The sequence below is a fragment of the Protopterus annectens genome, chromosome 11.part0 (assembly GCF_019279795.1).
Source record: "Protopterus annectens isolate FY-2018-M chromosome 11.part0, PAN1.0, whole genome shotgun sequence".
NCBI classification, from domain to species: Eukaryota; Metazoa; Chordata; order Ceratodontiformes; family Protopteridae; genus Protopterus; species Protopterus annectens.
In genome coordinates this window covers 684675140-684693378 of record NC_056745.1, presented here as the reverse complement: position 1 = coordinate 684693378, position 18239 = coordinate 684675140, and the positions used below count along the sequence as shown (strand labels likewise).

Genomic DNA, 18239 nt, shown 5'->3' with positions numbered 1-18239 from the left:
AGCTTTTTTAGTCGTGCTTCATAGGGTAATTGTTTAAGGCCCTTAATCCTCTTAGTGAGGTACTTCTGTGGTCTTTCTAGTTGTTGCAGGTGTCTAGCGAGGTGCATCCCAAATGGGGCATTGTACTCTATTATGGGCTTAATGAGTGAGGAGTAAAGGGGCACAATCACCTCCTTGGATCTGGATGAGAAACCCTTTGTGATCAGGTGTGCCACATAGAATGATTTCCTGACCGTTTTGGCTATGTGGTTATCAAAGGAGAGCACGCTATCTACTTGGGTACCCAGGTCCCTAATTACTTCTTCTGTACTTAGTGGATTCCCATCTATGTGGTAGTTTGTAGGTACTTTGTTTTTCTCAAATGGGATTACTATGCATTTTTTTGGCATTTAGCTTGAGGCCGTGAATTTGACACCAGGTGTTTGCCTCTGTGAGACCCATTTGCAGGATGTCTGTGTCAGCTGGAGAGTCAATTATTGCACCCAATTTACAGTCATCTGCGAACTTGGTTAGCCACAGTCCCTCCGCCTTTGCCTGTACTTCGGAGGAATATATACCGAACAGGAGGGGTCCCAGGACCGAGCCCTGTGGGACTCCACTTGTGACTGGTTTAGAGTCAGACATGGCGCCTGCCACTCTTACCGTGTGGGTTCTGTCTGAGAGCCAATTGGCAACCCATCTTGTGACATGGGGGTTGATATTTAAGCTGGTGAGTTTGTCTATGATTCCCGAGTGTGGGATGGTGTCAAACGCCTTAGCGAGGTCCAGATATGCTGTTTGGACCACCTTCCCTTCATCTATGGCCTTGGTGACTGTTTCGAAGAAGTTGACCAAGTTCAGGAGGCAAGATCTGCCTTTAACAAAGCCGAACTGGGTGGGGTCCAGTGTCTGGAGGTTCCCAATGTCCCTGTTAATGAGCTCCATGATAATGCGTTCCATGGCTTTGCAGACCAAGCTAGTCAAGCTTATAGGGCGATAGTTCCCAGGGCCAGTTATGTTTAGTGGTAGTCATAGGGGTCGAGTGTTGTTAAAGGTTCACTATTTATATAAAAATAGATACAAGTTTACATTGGTTTTGGTTGATATCTTCTCTTTATTATGGTTTATGTAACAGGGCAGTTTAGTGTTTATTTTATTTTATTTTTATTTTTAAGGCACAGTACTTGTTGTCTTAAGAGAGATATAACATCAGGTTTTTATTAGTTGCTGCCTCTTTAAATATATGTAGGCATTAGCAACTAATGTATATTATCCTGGTCTTTGCAAGGATATTTTGCAAACTGAAGACGCTGCGAGCGAAACCGGCCACCGGTCTGTGTATTTTGTGGGCAGTTTTGCCAATAAACAGTCGAATATTTCTGCTGGTGCAGTTTTCATTATTTCTCGAGTGCTGGAATTGTTGTGGAGTATATACTAGAGTCCGGGCACCATTTTTTGGCTCCGCGCACCTTTTCGTCTTTGGGATTGTATCTTTAGGTGCTGGAACTTTTACCTTGAGGATTCTTACATTTGTGAGGGCCTGGGGACCGTTTGTAGGACATTGAACATTGTTTCTATAGGATTATTTTCCTATTTATATCACAATATTTATACAGCAGCGGAATTGTCGACTGTGGTAATAATATTTACATCAGCCCTGATATGGCACAAGGTACGGATTTTTTAAATTATATTAAAAACCTAACAGCAGATAAGGATGACAGTGCGTGTTTTATAGGGGCTAATAATACGAACATAGCTCCTAATGTTTTTGTTAATAAACCAGCAGAAGTGGTGGAGTGTTTTATGACATTAACGGAAGCTTCTAAGCGAGTACGCTCTTGTGTATGGCATTGTAAATTGCTGAAAGCCTATTTGTCTGCAAAGATAATACCAAGGGGCTTACGTGTTTATGTTGAACCAGGCTTGGGGAACAACGATGTTGGTTTCATGAAAAAATGGAGAACTATACAAGCAACAGCTTCGAGTATGTTTATACAGTTATTAGTTGAATATTATGAAAACCAACTGCCTGATTTATTGGTCAAACTTGAACAGTGTTTCGATAATACACAGAAATTTATTAATACTTCAGATTATAACAATTTACATGCTAAATATCTAGCTGAAATTGAGAGATACAATCAAGAGCTAGCTAAAAGGAAGATGCAGAAATACCACAGAGATGTAGTAGATTTTCAACAAGCAACCATGTATACTTGGAAAAAACAGAAGGGAGTGAGATTTACTGATGACAAACAGGTCCCTAGGCCCAAAAGAAAAAGGGTTAAATCCATATTAAGGAAGAGAGATACAACAATGAGTGGCTCTGAATATTCATCTAGCATGTCCAACACAGATACTGAACCAGAAATGGGTGATTTACCTGATGCATCATCACCAGTTAATAAAAGATATAAAACCCCTTTAGAAGGGCAGGGAGAAAACATCGTGGACGAGGTGGTGCAACAGAGATTCCAAGATCATTTGTTGCTGCAACAGACTTAGATGGACATGACAATACTGAGCCTTTTATGGATGTTAACAACTTGGTCATTAATCTAACCAGATATGAGTTTTCCTCCAGTGAATTCAGTGTGTTAAATAAAGGTCTTGGATTTATACCTTCGTTTTTTGTCTCACATTATGATATAGTTAATGATGTTAAAAGCTTCTGTAGACAATTGAACTTAAAATATTTTCATGCACATAAAGATCCCTCTAGTATCATGGGGGAACCAACTGGTTTCAGATTTAAGAAGTCCCAATTTATGCCACCTTACCACAGTACCATCAAAACATTTGAAGAGGTTATTCTTAAAGATTTACATCTTAAGCAATATGATATTTTTAAAACTGGATTCCAAAATTTGAATTCAGACGAGAAACAGGCCCTAACATTTTTAGTCAATAATTCTGACATTGTGATAGTAGGGGCAGACAAAGGAGGTGCAGTGGTGATTTGGGAACGTGAACATTATTTACATGAGGCTAATAGGCAGTTGTCTAATGGAGAATTTTATGCGAGTTTAGTAGCAGATCCAATTAAGGAACATAAACAACAGATTGATGCTTATTTAGAAGAAGCTTGTCAACAACACATCATTAGCCAGCAAATATTGAGACAGTTATTAGTGGAACACCCTACCACACAATATTTCTACATGGTCCCAAAGGTTCATAAAAATGTCATAAATCCACCTGGTCGTCCATAGTGGCAGGCAGGGGCCCTTTGACAGAACCCCTCTCTGAATACTTAGAGTATAAGTTGAAAAAACTGTTGCTATATGTAACAGCACGTATACGAGATACGCAAAAATTTCTGGCATTGATTGATGACATAGAGGTTACAGATAAACAATATTTGGGTACTTTGGATGTACAGTCGCTGTACACATCAATACCACATTCAGATGGTATTGAGGCGGTACACTATTGGATGTCTCAATCAGGTCTGTTTTCTACACAAGAACAGGAATTTTTGATCCACATACTACAGTTGGTCTTGGAACATAATACTTTTATGTTCAACAATGCTTGGTATATACAGGTAAAGGGTACAGCTATGGGGGCTACATTTGCCCCGACATATGCTGACCTCTTTATGGGTTATTTAGAAGTACAATATATATATACGATGCCTAATTGTTTTAAAGACAAATTAGTAATGTGGAGGAGATATCTGGATGATTGTTGGATAGTGTGGGGGGGAGTTGAACAAGACTGGCAATTATTTGTGGAATACTTAAATTCTAACAGGTATGATATTAAATTTTCTGGTGGAATACACACCCATGAGGTTCAATTCTTGGATGTTACAGTTGGTAAAACTGATGATGGTTCTATATATACTGATTTATATAGAAAACCATTTTCCAAGAATGGATTTCTTTGTGCTAGTAGTTGTCACCCCCCCCCCACACACACACACACACTATCCAAAATATACCCAAGTCTCAATTCCAAAGAGCTAAAAAAATTTGTTCTTCAGACAGTAAATATCAACAACAAGCAGAGGATCTTAAGTGTAGATTCCAAAAAAGGGGATATAGTAACAGACAAATACAACAGGCTTATACGGAGGTAACATCAATGGATAGGACCATGTTATTAATGGATAGAGAACCTAGGGATACAAGCCAATATATACGATTTATAACAACATATGGTAGTAACACATTCCATATTAAAAATATATTGGCTCAACATTGGCACATTTTAAAATCTGATGTGTTTTTTACCAGATTTGTGGATAGGGAATGCCATTATGGATATAGGAGAGGTAAAAATCTGGGGCAGTATTTTTCTACATTTAAGAAAGGTGAAATCAATAGAGTTACAAACACTGTCACTGTGGGGAGTACCTTTTGTGGAATGTGCAAACATTGCAAAGTGATGGCAAAAACCAAGTCTTTTACCTCGGTAAATACGAAAAGAGTATTTGACATACGCTACTTTATCACTTGTAATAGTACTTGGTTAGTATATATGGCAGTGTGTCAATGTGGTGCTTTTTATGTGGGGCAAACTTCTTGTTCATTTAAACAAAGAATTGCCCTACATATAAGTGATATCAAATGTCAACGCACTAGAAGTGCTTTATATAAACATAAATTAACACATGCATCAGCACACTTTATCTTTATAGGATTAGACATGGTGGACATACCAAATATTAGTGATCATAAGAGACACATTATTTTGACACAAAAGGAAAGAAGGTGGATAGTAAACCTAGGGGCTCTATTCAAGCCCGGTTTAAATGACCATTGGTAACCTTTTTAGTTATCATATGGGAATTTATTGGTCTTTATGGCCAGTTATGTTTAGTGGTAGTCATAGGGGTCGAGTGTTGGTAAAGGTTCACTATTTATATAAAAATAGATACAAGTTTACATTGGTTTTGGTTGATATCTTCTCTTTATTATGGTTTATGTAACAGGGCAGTTTAGTGTTTATTTTATTTTATTTTTATTTTTTAGGCACAGTACTTGTTGTCTTAAGAGACATATAACATCAGGTTTTTATTAGTTGCTGCCTCTTTAAATATATGTAGGCATTAGCAACTAACGTATATTATCCGGGTCTTTGCAAGGATATTTTGCACACTGAAGACGCTGCGAGTGAAACCAGCCACCGGTCTGTGTATTTTGTGGGCAGTTTTGCCAATAAACAGTCGAATATTTCTGCTGGTGCAGTTTTCATTATTTCTCGAGTGCTGGAATTGTTGAGTATATATATATATATATATATATATATATATATATATACACACATACACACACACACACACACACACACACACACACACATATATATTCTTGTAACTTAAGGCAGAAGGTACTATTCACAGTTCCCATTGTCACAACTACATAATCTCCACTATAGGTTCATAGGTAAATACTAGGCTATCTGCCCATGGGCATTTATAAGCCTAGTCACAGAGTGATGGCTTTCACCTCCCCATTACATTAGTAACCTGGGCCTCTGTCAACAGGGCTCCTGAAGTGATCCCAGGGTAGAACTTACGATTACTCATCAAGATTTCTCTTGAAGAGGGTCAGAGAAGAGCTCTGTCGAATATGGATTGGGATTCTATTCCAGAGTGAGGGGAGTTGCTGGGACAGGAATCTATCCCTCCAGCATGTCCTGTTTATTGTTGTACATAGGTTCAAGTCACTAGAACGAGTGGTTCTGAGGGATCTGTTTTTTTGAGGTGAAGCATGTCCATTAGTTCAGGGTTTGACATGGCCCTATAGGTCAGGCATAGGTCACCTCTGAGCAGAAGGTAAGCGACTGAGAAGCGCTGGAGCTTTTTTAGTCATGCTTCATAGGGTAATTGTTTAAGGCCCTTAATCCTCTTAGTGAGGTACTTCTGTGGTCTTTCTAGTTGTTGCAGGTGTCTAGCGAGGTGCATCCCAAATGGGGCATTGTACTCTATTATGGGCTTAATGAGTGAGGAGTAAAGGGGCACAATCACCTCCTTGGATCTGGATGAGAAACCCTTTGTGATCAGGTGTGCCACATAGAATGATTTCCTGACCGTTTTGGCTATGTGGTTATCAAAGGAGAGCACGCTATCTACTTGGGTACCCAGGTCCCTAATTACTTCTTCTGTACTTAGTGGATTCCCATCTATGTGTTAGTTTGTAGGTACTTTGTTTTTCCCAAATGGGATTACTATGCATTTTTTTGGCATTTAGCTTGAGGCCGTGAATTTGACACCAGGTGTTTGTCTCTGTGAGACCCATTTGTAGGATGTCTGTGTCAGCTGGAGAGTCAATTATTGCACCAAATTTACAGTCATCTGCGAACTTGGTTAGCCACAGTCCCTCCACCTTTGCCTGTACTTCGGAGGAATATATACCGAACAGGAGGGGTCCCAGGACCGAGCCCTGTGGGACTCCACTTGTGACTGGTTTAGAGTCAGACATGGCGCCTGCCACTCTTACCGTGTGGGTTCTGTCTGAGAGCCAATTGGCAACCCATCTTGTGACATGGGGGTTGATATTTAAGCTGGTGAGTTTGTCTATGATTCCCGAGTGTGGGATGGTGTCAAACGCCTTAGCGAGGTCCAGATATGCTGTTTGGACCACCTTCCCTTCATCTATGGCCTTGGTGACTGTTTCGAAGAAGTTGACCAAGTTCAGGAGGCAAGATCTGCCTTTAACAAAGCCGAACTGGGTGGGGTCCAGTGTCTGGAGGTTCCCAATGTCCCTGTTAATGAGCTCCATGATAATGCGTTCCATGGCTTTGCAGACCAAGCTAGTCAAGCTTATAGGGCGATAGTTCCCAGGGTCAGTTGTGGCACCACCTTTGTAGAGTGGTACGACTGTTGCTGTACGCCATTCTTTGGGTACATAGCCTGTAGAGAGGCTATACTAAACATGCCTCTTCCACTGCTGCCTCACTTAAGCATCTCTCCCAACACACCTAAAAGAAAAACCCACTACAACAAATTCAGAAGGGATCTTAAAATATACCTGTTAAAACAAACCAAGTGCACCTGCTTCTTCAATGGCTATGTCTCCAAACCTCTCAGACATTCCTTCTTCCTTTGCCGGACATTGCTTTCCTACTGATTTGTGAATTATATTATACATAATACAAATACTGGTATTTTTTTTTTAATTTTATCATAGTTAGATGTATCATGCAATACTTACCCTCTGTTATATAAAATTCAAACTTTTAGTATTGTTTTAATTGCTCTACTTATCCTAATAACAGTCTACATTTTTTGCATTAACTGTGAAAATATATTCACCAAGACTGGCTGAAATTGGTCAGTCAGTGCACAACTTGGTATGCTAATATAAATAAAATAAATAGAGACACTTATGAATGGGGTTAAAATCATAACCTACTTGTGGTGCATACAGCACGCTGACTATGCTTTGATATTCAGAAAAGGACAAATCAGTTAAGCGAAGATGTGTTTCTGCTTGCTGTCTGTTGATAACCTGTATCTGACTTCCTGTTCTAAACCTAGAAAGCTACAAGAGTAAAAGGATGCATGTTCACCTGATTTACTGAAGGATACAAAGTCTGAAACCTAAATGTATGCCATTTATTTAGTATCTTTAGCCCTCGGTAATTTGCCCAAAAACCGTGGACTTTTATGTGGAGCACACCTAACATATGAGGCAAAAATCTGGACAGCTGAGAGGTGTGGAAGGTGAATGTAAATATAAGGAACAGTTTACTCTACCTTTCTGAAAGTGCTTTATCCACTCTATGCTATTATAGGCAGAACAAAAAAGAAAAGAAACTAGAATTGGAAGTTAATAAAGAACTTAATACTGATGAACAGACAGCAGCATAACTCTGAACTTCTTTGATTAAGAATTTTGGACAAAACCAAAAATAACGGCATGACAAAGGATCAAATCGGATAGTTTTTACATATTGCTCTAATTCACTTAAAGTTAATAGAACAACTGTTTTTTCATGAACAATAAGTATGAAACTGGCATTATTAACTGATTGAAATTCTCAGTGATTCACTAGAAAACTTTTATGAAAGACAGGGCAAACATATGAGGCAAAAACAAGGACAGCAGAGAGGTTAAAGACAGGAGGCAAAACAGTGCACCACTGTAAAATTAATTACTTTAAAAGCTGTTAAGACACTTCAGTATAACATATGTTCTGTTTGTAAGTGTGGAAAAATGAAGTTCTAATAAATTTTAAAAGCTGTTTAACCTTCTGCTGATGGCCTTTGCTCCCTGACAATGTCCACTGTTAGTCCCTAGCATAAAATTTGATCTTAACAGCACTTACGTGTCCTTAATAAGCTTTTGTTAAGCACCCCTAAGTGCTGTTAAATTTAGGTCTTGCACTAGGGAAGGACTTAACAAGTTTATCTTTTTTCTGATTTGTGAGGATAATCGTGGCACTCCATGCAGTACAAATTAATTCCTAGTAACGTTTACTGTAGTTGGCATACAGTGTAACAACACAGATGTCACACTGCAGTAAACAGTTGTCTACTATGGAATGATCACTTCACTGCATCTTCATCTTCACAGATGCACAAGTTTTTCCAAATATTTTCTTTCCAATACCAATTCCTTGCTGTATAATGTATAATCTCATTGTATAGTAGGTCTGTCATTAAGGTGATTCACACATCTAAGTGATCAATGAATCCATTAGCAGATAATTTATTATTTTTATATCTGTTTTATTACACTGTATACTAAAAGCACTATATTTTATTTATTTTACATTTGTTGCCCGGGAAGGTCCGACTGGATATATGTCCATTTTCAGCGGAGGCCCAGGGAGAAAAGCTCCATACAGGAGAAATAAGACAGAACAGCATAATACAATGTAAAATACAACAGAGAAATACAATCCAGAGAAATTACATATTTACATATTGAAACCATTCCACTATTAGTATAATACAATATAGAGGTTATACAATATATTTGTAGGTCACTTTCCAAGTTCCCAGCCCAACATTCAAAAAGTTCATATATATTTGTGTGTCTCTTTATAGGTTACTTAAAATACATTCTAGATTTCACTTAAACAACATGTTTGTACAGAGTAATTAGCTTAGGATTCAGAGCCACTGCTAGGAGACCCTAATTGGGAGCCCAGTAGAAAAATGTGAGGATTAGTCTGGGGTAGAGCAAGGACAGAGCCACTGCATAGTGAAGTATTGATTACATTTTTTTTTTAATTGGGTTGGAGAAGATTGTAAGGTTAGTTCTGTAGGAAGAGAGTTCATAAACAGAGCTTCCCCAGCTGAGTTGTTATCTTTGAAGGTGAAAGCTAACATTTTGTTAGAGGATCGAAGAGTTTTAAGGTTCTGGTAGGGGGTGATGAGAGTTTTAAGATCGAGTGTCCGTTCTGGCTGGTAGAGAATCTTGTGGGCAGTTACTAGTTGGTTAGTCAGTAAACAGTTAGGTAGTTCAAGCCAGCCTAGTAGTTTGAGGTTATGGTAGTGATGGGTCATACAGGCAGAGGCGGTGGCAAATTTGGCAATATGATTATAGCAGGTTGTGAGCTTGTTCAGGTTGGTTTTACTCAGGTTGGTGAATAAAGGGGGAGGCGTAGAGAAGTGTGGACAGTAGACGTGTGCAAGCAAGAACAGTTCTGGCTAGGGGAGTTAAGAAGGGTTTGATTCTATGTAGAGCCAAGTTTTTTATTTACTGTTTTGATTGTGTGGTCGATGTGCAAGTCAAACTTTATGTTGTTGTCAACAATAACTCTTAGGAGTTTGGTTGAGGGGTCTGGTGAGATAATAGTGCCATTGTTAGATTTAATGGAGAAGGTTAGAGAGGAGGTCGTACGAGATCGGGAGAACGGCAGCAGTTTGTTTTTTTTGGGATTTAGTATGAGACGGCAATAGAGGAGCCAATTTTCAACTATGCTAAATGTGTGTTGGGATGGTGTCCATAGTTCTACTGGGGTTGTAGCAGAACATATTGGGGTTGAGTTGTCCGCGTATTGCATACAGGTAGTGTCTGGTATTACTTTATGCAAGTCATTAATGAATATGGAAAACAGGAGGGGCCCTAAGATGGATCCTTGGGGGACTCCAAGTGTTATAGGTAAAAGGGTAGATAAGTTATCTTTTCACAGGACTGCCTGTTGTCTACCTCCCAGATATGACTTAAACCATTGCATAGCATGGGTGTCTAGGGAGATTATTTCTAGGGTTTGCATGAGAAGTTGATGGTTTACCATGTCGAAAGCTCTGGAAAGATCTAGGAAGATGGCTGAGGAGAGTTTATTGCTTTTACGATTATGATTTATGACATTGGTACAGGATAGTAGGGCAGTGGTGGTACTGTGGTTTAGTCTGAAGCCATGTTGACAATTTGTCAGGTGATTGTTATGAAGAAGATAGGCTATAGACTTTACTAAGAATCTTACCTTGTTCCATCTTGTTTTGTTACTGTTCACTAAAATATAGCTGTGTTTATTTATTGATTTAAGGTCTGGTGGAAAAACTGAATGTGCTGCATCCTGGTAATGTTGTAATAAAATCTGCTGCGCACTACAGTAAACATGCTTACCCACTACAATGTGTTTCTCCCCATTACTACCATCATCAGAAAGTGAGGCAGGATGACATGGAATCAGTAAGTTATTGGTCAGTCGTTCAACATACAGTAAAAAGAAACACCAGTTTATTAAACGTTATAAGTACAGGTTCACTGCAATAACTAAAGCAAAATCTACACATTTTTAGAATAAGAAAGCAAACTTTACAAGACGAGGGCATAATTATAACAAAAGGAAATGGCAAAAAAAACTTTGCACTTGTTCTTTAAATATTTATATAGGTAAAATAAATTTTGATATCTTAGTCCATGATATTTGTCATTTCAAATATGCATCCTACTTACCAAAAAAAAAAAATATATATATATATATATATATATATATATATATATATATATATATTTATATATACATACACACACACACACACACACTAATATATATATATATATATATATATATATATATATATATATATATATATATATATATATCCTATTTTTCAATAGCAAGTTTAACAGCAAACCTCTAGCATAAGCTAATCAACAAGTTTATCACAATATTCCAAACTGAATACCAACTTTAACCGCCTCTGCCAGTCAAATATTTGACGATGTACATGACATAACTGCTTACATCTATCACATACGCTAACAGCACTTACTTAACTTCAGTCTATAAAAGTACTGTTATTATTTTCCAAGGCCTTTTATCTACACCGTACTATAAAATCAGAAAGCAATAATTAGACCCATTAACTCTGTTTATACATTTCAAACTTCACTACTCAATTATTACAAAAAATTAACTCATATTGCTAGACATACTTGTACTGGTATTTAAGGCGTAAATGGAGCCTAACAAAAGTAAACAGATCTCTAATATATAAAGGCCACAGAGTTCAACTCCATACACTGATTAGTATCCACTTTCTTATACACAGCATAGCTTACCTTAAAGTACCTTAGTCCATACGTTCAACTAGGATTCTCTAATCTGGCCTTTCATTTACTTCAGAGTTACCATGCATTCTTAAAGGTATTTTTTTTGTTTCACCTCTGTCCACCTTTCCTCAAATTCTCCTAAATCATGTATGTCATCTAACCCTTAAGATACTCTATCATTGTGCTCAACTTGCATACAACTCATCTTTATGGCAATTCATGTATTTCCATAGCTTTATTGGTGTTAACGGTAACACTTTTCCTTCCCCCCCAAAAAACCTGAATATAGCTGGAAATGGCAGTCTAAATTTTAGACATTTTCATTTACACTCCACTACTATATCCATAAACTGCAAGTAATTCTTCAATGTTACCTTGGAATAATAGTGTTCCACAAACACAGTCTTTCCCTCCATAGACATCTTTCTAATAAGCTGTTAAAGCCTCCATAATACTTGTTCTTTTTCAAAGCAAGTCAAAAACTTTTCTCTTTCCAAACTTTACATCAGTCTCTAGCAATAGCAAATGCCTCACCTGCACAACAACTGAGAGTCTCTCTCACAAGCCAATTCACTCTGCAGGCTGTTTTTAATATAGTTCAACAGGTTTGCTTTTTTCATTACTTTCAAGACCCCTACAGTCTTGGATTTCACTTTCTTACCTTATTTTTCATTTCTATTAACTGTCACTTCATTTGTTCCAACTGCTTCAGCATTTTTCCTGCCTTTTCTCAAATCTTGCACTTTTATAGGTTGGCAGGTTCTGCTACTTTCATCTCATCATACAAATGGTTGGAGTTCATCAACACAGCCATCCAAAATCAACATTTAATAATCCAGTAAATTTTAGTAACTCAATTTGCATGTGTCCAAAATACTGGCTATTTCCACAACTTTCTCAACATTTTTTCTTCTCTTTATATACTGGACATATGAGATAATGAAGATCTGATTCTAACTCTCACTCAGCTTTTTCTTTATAACAACTCAAAATCCACCATAAATCTATTTTTATGTCTACTGACCCAGAAGTAACACCCTTACTCACTAACTTGCTCAAAATTACATTGAAGAAGCTGGTTTATGTCAATCTCTAAGTGCTTTTACTCTCTCTAAATGGAATAGCTCAAGGAGGCTTCTGACTTCAAGTATCGCACATGCACACTGTATGTGTAACTACTACTACCGAAAGAAAATTTTGAAATGTTTTATGTAATGAAGTATCCATACAGCATAAGAAGGAATAGAAATGTCCACTATTTGTCAGTGACTGTAATATACAACTACATGTAATTATATTCATTTTAGTAAAAAAGAAAATCAGTGAGTGATTTGTTGCAGCACAACTATGTTTCACTATGTTTTGTATGCTCGCAGCTGACTTGGTCGAATGGTCATATCATCGCTTAAGTCTGTGAAAACTGACACTGCCAAATTACAAACTGAATGCGATCTAGGAATGAGCGTTAACATGGTTCGAGATGGGGTGAGATTTGTACTTCCATAATATCAGAGTTCGACACTGCCAACCTTTGTGGTTTGGGTTTTGTGTGAAGTGTTTCGACTGAGTCAGCCATGAGTATATTATAGTAAACCATTTTGTACTAATTTTGTTGAAAGATGTAATACTACCAAGTTGCAGTTTGTTGCACTGGCACTCTGTCCATCACTTTACACCACCAATATTTTATTTGATTGTTATATCCATAAATAGTGTTTTTTTTATTTCAGCAAGATGAATTTGTATTCCTGTAGCCAAATGCTTTCTAACTACAGTCAAATGCTTTCTATCTACATATTAAAGATACTGCATGCCTATCCTAAATGCTTTAGACTCTGATAAATTTAATTACAAAGGCAAAAAAAAGTAATAATTCACATAAACATGGCTTAATGTAAATGCTTAGCTTTTCTGAATGAGCTGTTTTTTCTGTATTTTCTCAGCATCAAAGGATTTTCACCAGTTGCTGCTATATATACACTCCTCAGCATTCTGATCCTTTCTATGCATCCTTCTCCTGACTCACAGACTTTGCACAGAAACTTTTTCCCCATAACTGGGCAAGGAACAAAACAACCATTCCTTCACTTTCAAATAACCTTTCCAGTGCTGTTCTCTTATCTCTGATAAGGATATTAAATAATTGCATGACACTGGAAATACACAGACCCATAACAGCTACGACCTTGCCCAAGAAATACTTTCATGGTGTCAAACAAGGGTAACAGTGGATGTGTGATCATGCAATTTACCCATGACACCTCAATTTAAGTTCTTAGCTTGGGTATTTGGTAGAGTAATAGTTACACTACTTAAAATCTTTATCCTTAGCATTAAAGTTGCAAGCTAGAGTGTGCCTTCAGACAACTGGCATCCCATTAATGTCTAGCATTAGTTGCTAGACTTTTGAAGTTAAATATCTGCAGCTGATGTAAAGTATGCATCTGGGAGACAGAAGAATTAATGTACCCACATCAATTAATAACATTTCTTAAGTTCCATAATCAGTACAATAAGCACAGTTTTCTATACAAAGTCTACTTTGCAGAGCTACGTGTATAATAAATACTCTCCTGACCAAAATAAAGAATTACCTGGAGAGTTTATCAAACATGTTAACCAGTTTCAGGGCTTCATACTCTTTCTGTTCTTCTGTCATTTCATCCATTGGGTTTGGTAAGGGTTCTTCAACATGACCAGTAATGGGGTTAATACTATAAAGCAAATAATAAAGATGAAGTTAATCAATCTGGGGAGAACATCAGTCTGGTACACCGAGCTGTACATTTCCATCAATACACATTTTAAATCATTGTTTAAAAATATTTCATGCTTTTTTTCTAAGGTAAAGCCTGTGTATGACCCTGGACTCTTCCATATCACACAGAATCTGCCAACTCCAGTTACACCTGCTGATACTGAACTTCCTCTCATTGTGCCTCCTTTCCGCTGACTTATTAAATTCAAATGTTTAGTTAAATGCAGCTTATTGTGATGGATCCTAGTAACTAATTAGCCTTGTACTTTTCCCTTTTGATTATTTCAGTAATGGAATGCAGAAGTACGATTACGTCAACATGTCTTGCATTCTCCTAACCATAACAGGAGGCAGTTAACTAAACAGTACCACTCCGGTCAGCTATTAACACCACCTCCATATTTGGGCTGTCCTTTGTCTAACCATTAGCCACTCTCCCTATAAAGCAGATTTGTTCCAGTCTCACTTAACTACTGAGAGTGACCCTCCATTAGCAAACGTTTACTGTCAGCATATAGACGGACACCCTAAAGTTGTGCTGCTGGACCAACTTCATATTTACTTGCATTTAATTTCAGACTGTTCCTTACTGTCAGTACTATGTCCTGATCAGAGTTTAGATATTAACTCAAAAGATGTAGAATAACCACACAAGAATGAAAAATTAAATCTCTTCTTTTCTCAGGTTTGCTGCTATCATGTGTTTAAGCGCCACTGACTGAGCATCTTATTTTGGAAAGATCAGAAATCAGTGGGTTCTACTCCTATTTCAATAGCTTGAATTTATGTTCCAGTATTAACTCGACAATGTAGAGGTAGTTGTCTTCGGATGAGGCATTAAAACAAGGTCCCATACTCTTGTGTCTGTGATAAGCTATGTAAATGTTAAAAATCACATAGAACATTTAAGAAAAAGACTGGGGGTATTTCTTAGCAAAATAACTCATTAACAGTCATACAAATATTTTATCAAGTAATTTCAGACATCCAAAATTCAAAAACAGTTATCACAAAATACATACTATATACACACTGCACATATATGTCAATAACCACATTTTACATCATCTTCAATCACATTTTTTTTGCAAAACATTTCCTTATTGCTGTTGACAAACATACATTTTTATGATATTTACATCCTTAAAAGTCTTAGTGAAATATAATTCCAGGAAGTTTCATATACACACTACTACACATTCTATACTCCACAGCTTCCATCTTTCAACAGTGGATTATTTTATCATCATGACTGCACAGCTCTACATTTTCCTGGCATTATTAACCTTCTTAGTACTCCAGGCAACATATTTATTTATTTGACATTTGTTTACCAGGGTAGTCTGACTTGGTCTGCAGAACAGGTTTTCCGCAGAGGCCCAGGGAGAAAAGCTCTACATACAATACAATAGAAATACAATATAATCCAACTGAATACAAATGACATTAGAAATACTATACAAAAATAGGTTGAAAGAACAAACTATGCTACAAGATATTACAATATATACTACACATCTAGACAATTCCATTAGAGTTAAAACATTATAGACAATAATAGTCACTCTCACCATATACACAGCCTATGAGTAGATAGTGTCCAAAAATAGTATATAGGTAGTGCATTAGATGACATTGACTGTTATAGTACATGAGAAAACAGAATGTTGGTTTCAATTAGGAAAATAATAGCTAAAAAGTTAGTGATGCAGAAAGACAGTGAGAGTTAAGAAGAACAGAGGCTTTACAGTCTGAACAGTAGCTTAAGGATATGGTATACAAACAGAGAAGGAGTTAGGAGAGCCTTAGGATCTTGTAGACTATGAGGGAGTGAAATGTGACAGAAGTGGAGGATGAGGCTACTGTGGAAGAAGAGGAAGAGCTGAGCATTAGGCAGGCTTTATGCAGGAGCAGAGCCATGTATTTTTGAGATGATTTTTAACGAGGCTTTGAAATAGGTTAGGCTAGGCTTAGACCAGGTAGCTAGAGGTAGTGAATTCCATATTACAGACAGATTATGAATACAGAGAGTGGCCTGGTTTTCTTGTAGGTTTTGAGAGACCTAAGAAATTTTTGTCTTTTGATCATAGGGATCGATTTGGTGAGTCAAGTGTGACTAGACTGGCTAGTGCAGGGCAGGCACTAGGCTTGAAAATAAGGTTGTGCAAGGTGGACAGCTGAATAAAGGCAAGTTGGTTGGGGAGTTCAAGCCAGTTTAGTTCTACTAGCGGTTTACAGTAGAGTGTGTGATATTTAGAGTTTATGGGAAACTTTGCAACTTTGTTGTAGCACTGTTCCATCTTGCTTAGGGTAGATGTTTGTAAGTTACTTAGGATAGGAGCACCGTAAAGAAGGAAGGGAAGTAAAAATGTTTTTGCAAGGGTAGTTTTGGTTCCTGCAGTAAAGAAATGCTTGTTTCTACATAGGAATCCCAGTTTTTGATAAGTTTTCTTTACATTTTGATGTATAGGGGGGTTGAATGAAAGTTTATTGTCAATGATAATTCCTAGAAGCTTGATTTTCTGCACTATTTCTATGACAGCATTGTCAGATGCAAGGATGCTGAAATGATCAGTGACAGGGGAGGTGTTTTGGGGTGAAAGAGTACTAGTTTAGTCCTTTTTGGCTTAAGAAAGATTTGGGCATTTCTTAGCCAGCATTCAACAGCAGTTAAGGATTGTTGAGCTTTTGAAAGTAGTTCTGGTAGTGATCGAGCAGTACAGATTATGGTAGAATCATCAGCGTACTGAATGTCAGGTAGTGTGAAGGTTGTTTCTGAAAATGTTGAAGAGTAGGAGTCCGAGGATGGAGCTTTGATGGATTCCAGTAGGGTTATGCAGAAAGGGCGAAAGTTCATTGAACCATTTCACTGCTTGTTTACGATCCTTGAGGTAGCTCTGAAACCATTTTACTGTGTTATCTGAGAAGCCTAAGTTAGACAGTGTTTTCAATAGTAAGGGGTGAGACACTGTGTCAAAGGCCTTGTAGAGATCAAGAAAAACTGAGGCTGTATAGCATCCTGCATATCTGGCCTTGTTCACGGTGTCTGTAAAGGATAACAGAGCTGTAGCTGTGCTGTGGCTGCGTCGGACGCCATGTTGGGTTCTGGTTAAAAGATTATTTTGCAGTAGGTATCGCATTTATCTGCTGATGGATACCTCTCTCGAAAATTTTGGATATGGGTGACAAGATGGATATAGGACGGAAACTGGATGGTTCAAAAGAGTTGCCTCCTTTGTGGATGGGGGTGATGTGAGATTGTTTCCAAATGACAGGTACTTCTGATTCAGACAAAGTCCTATTTATAAGGCTACTGATTGGGTAGGCGATTGAGTTGGCAGCCAGTTTGAGGTAGTGTGGTGGAAGATTATCAGCAGAGGTGGAGCAGGGATTTAGTTTGTGTAGCAGTTTCTTAATGGTGTCAATGGGTATAGGATGAAATTAGAATTGGGTTTGTATGACATTTTGTTGAGTGGGGGGGTTATTAATGACAGGGTTAGAAGTAGTTGATTGTCTAGGGTTGGTGTCTGAATAGAATGAAGGGTGGGGGGAGTCCAGCATTAGGGGTATTAGTTAGTAGGTCTGACATTGACTTTATGAAGTGCTTGTTAAAGTTTTCGGCTAGGGTGTGCTCTCTGTTTGTTCCAGGGTTAAGTAGAGAAGATATGGAGTGCCAAAATTTATTGGGGTTGATTTTATGCTGGAGTTGAAGCTGGGAATAGTAATGATTTATCTCTGTTGATTAGTTTTGTCATTTTGTTACACAGTGTTTTGAAATTGACATGATTTTGTTTATTTCTGGTTAGCTTCCAGGTCATCCAGGCGAGGTCCCTCTGGTTCATCAGGTGTTTACATTCCTTAGAGAGCCATGGTGCGGAGTTCTTTTTGATTTTTTTTCAAACGAATGGGAGCTAGGGTATTAAATATGTGAAGGAAGGTGTTATTATAGTACAGCATCATTAAGGGATGTCCAGTCTACTTCATGGAGGAGATTGCTGAATTTATGCTGGCAAAAATTTCTTGAGTTCCTAACT

At 37.7% G+C, this 18239-nt stretch overlaps 1 protein-coding gene across 2 annotated transcripts in view; it reads right to left on the bottom strand.

Moving 5' to 3' along the window:
• The window catches only part of RIC8B (RIC8 guanine nucleotide exchange factor B), a 1378718-nt gene that overhangs the window by 148307 nt on the left and 1212172 nt on the right, over positions 1-18239 (bottom strand). For both annotated transcript variants that reach the window (XM_044088144.1, XM_044088145.1), the window contains one exon: positions 14042-14161. In XM_044088144.1, coding sequence (XP_043944079.1) covers positions 14042-14161 — 120 coding nt within the window. The remainder of the gene's footprint in view (positions 1-14041; positions 14162-18239) is intronic.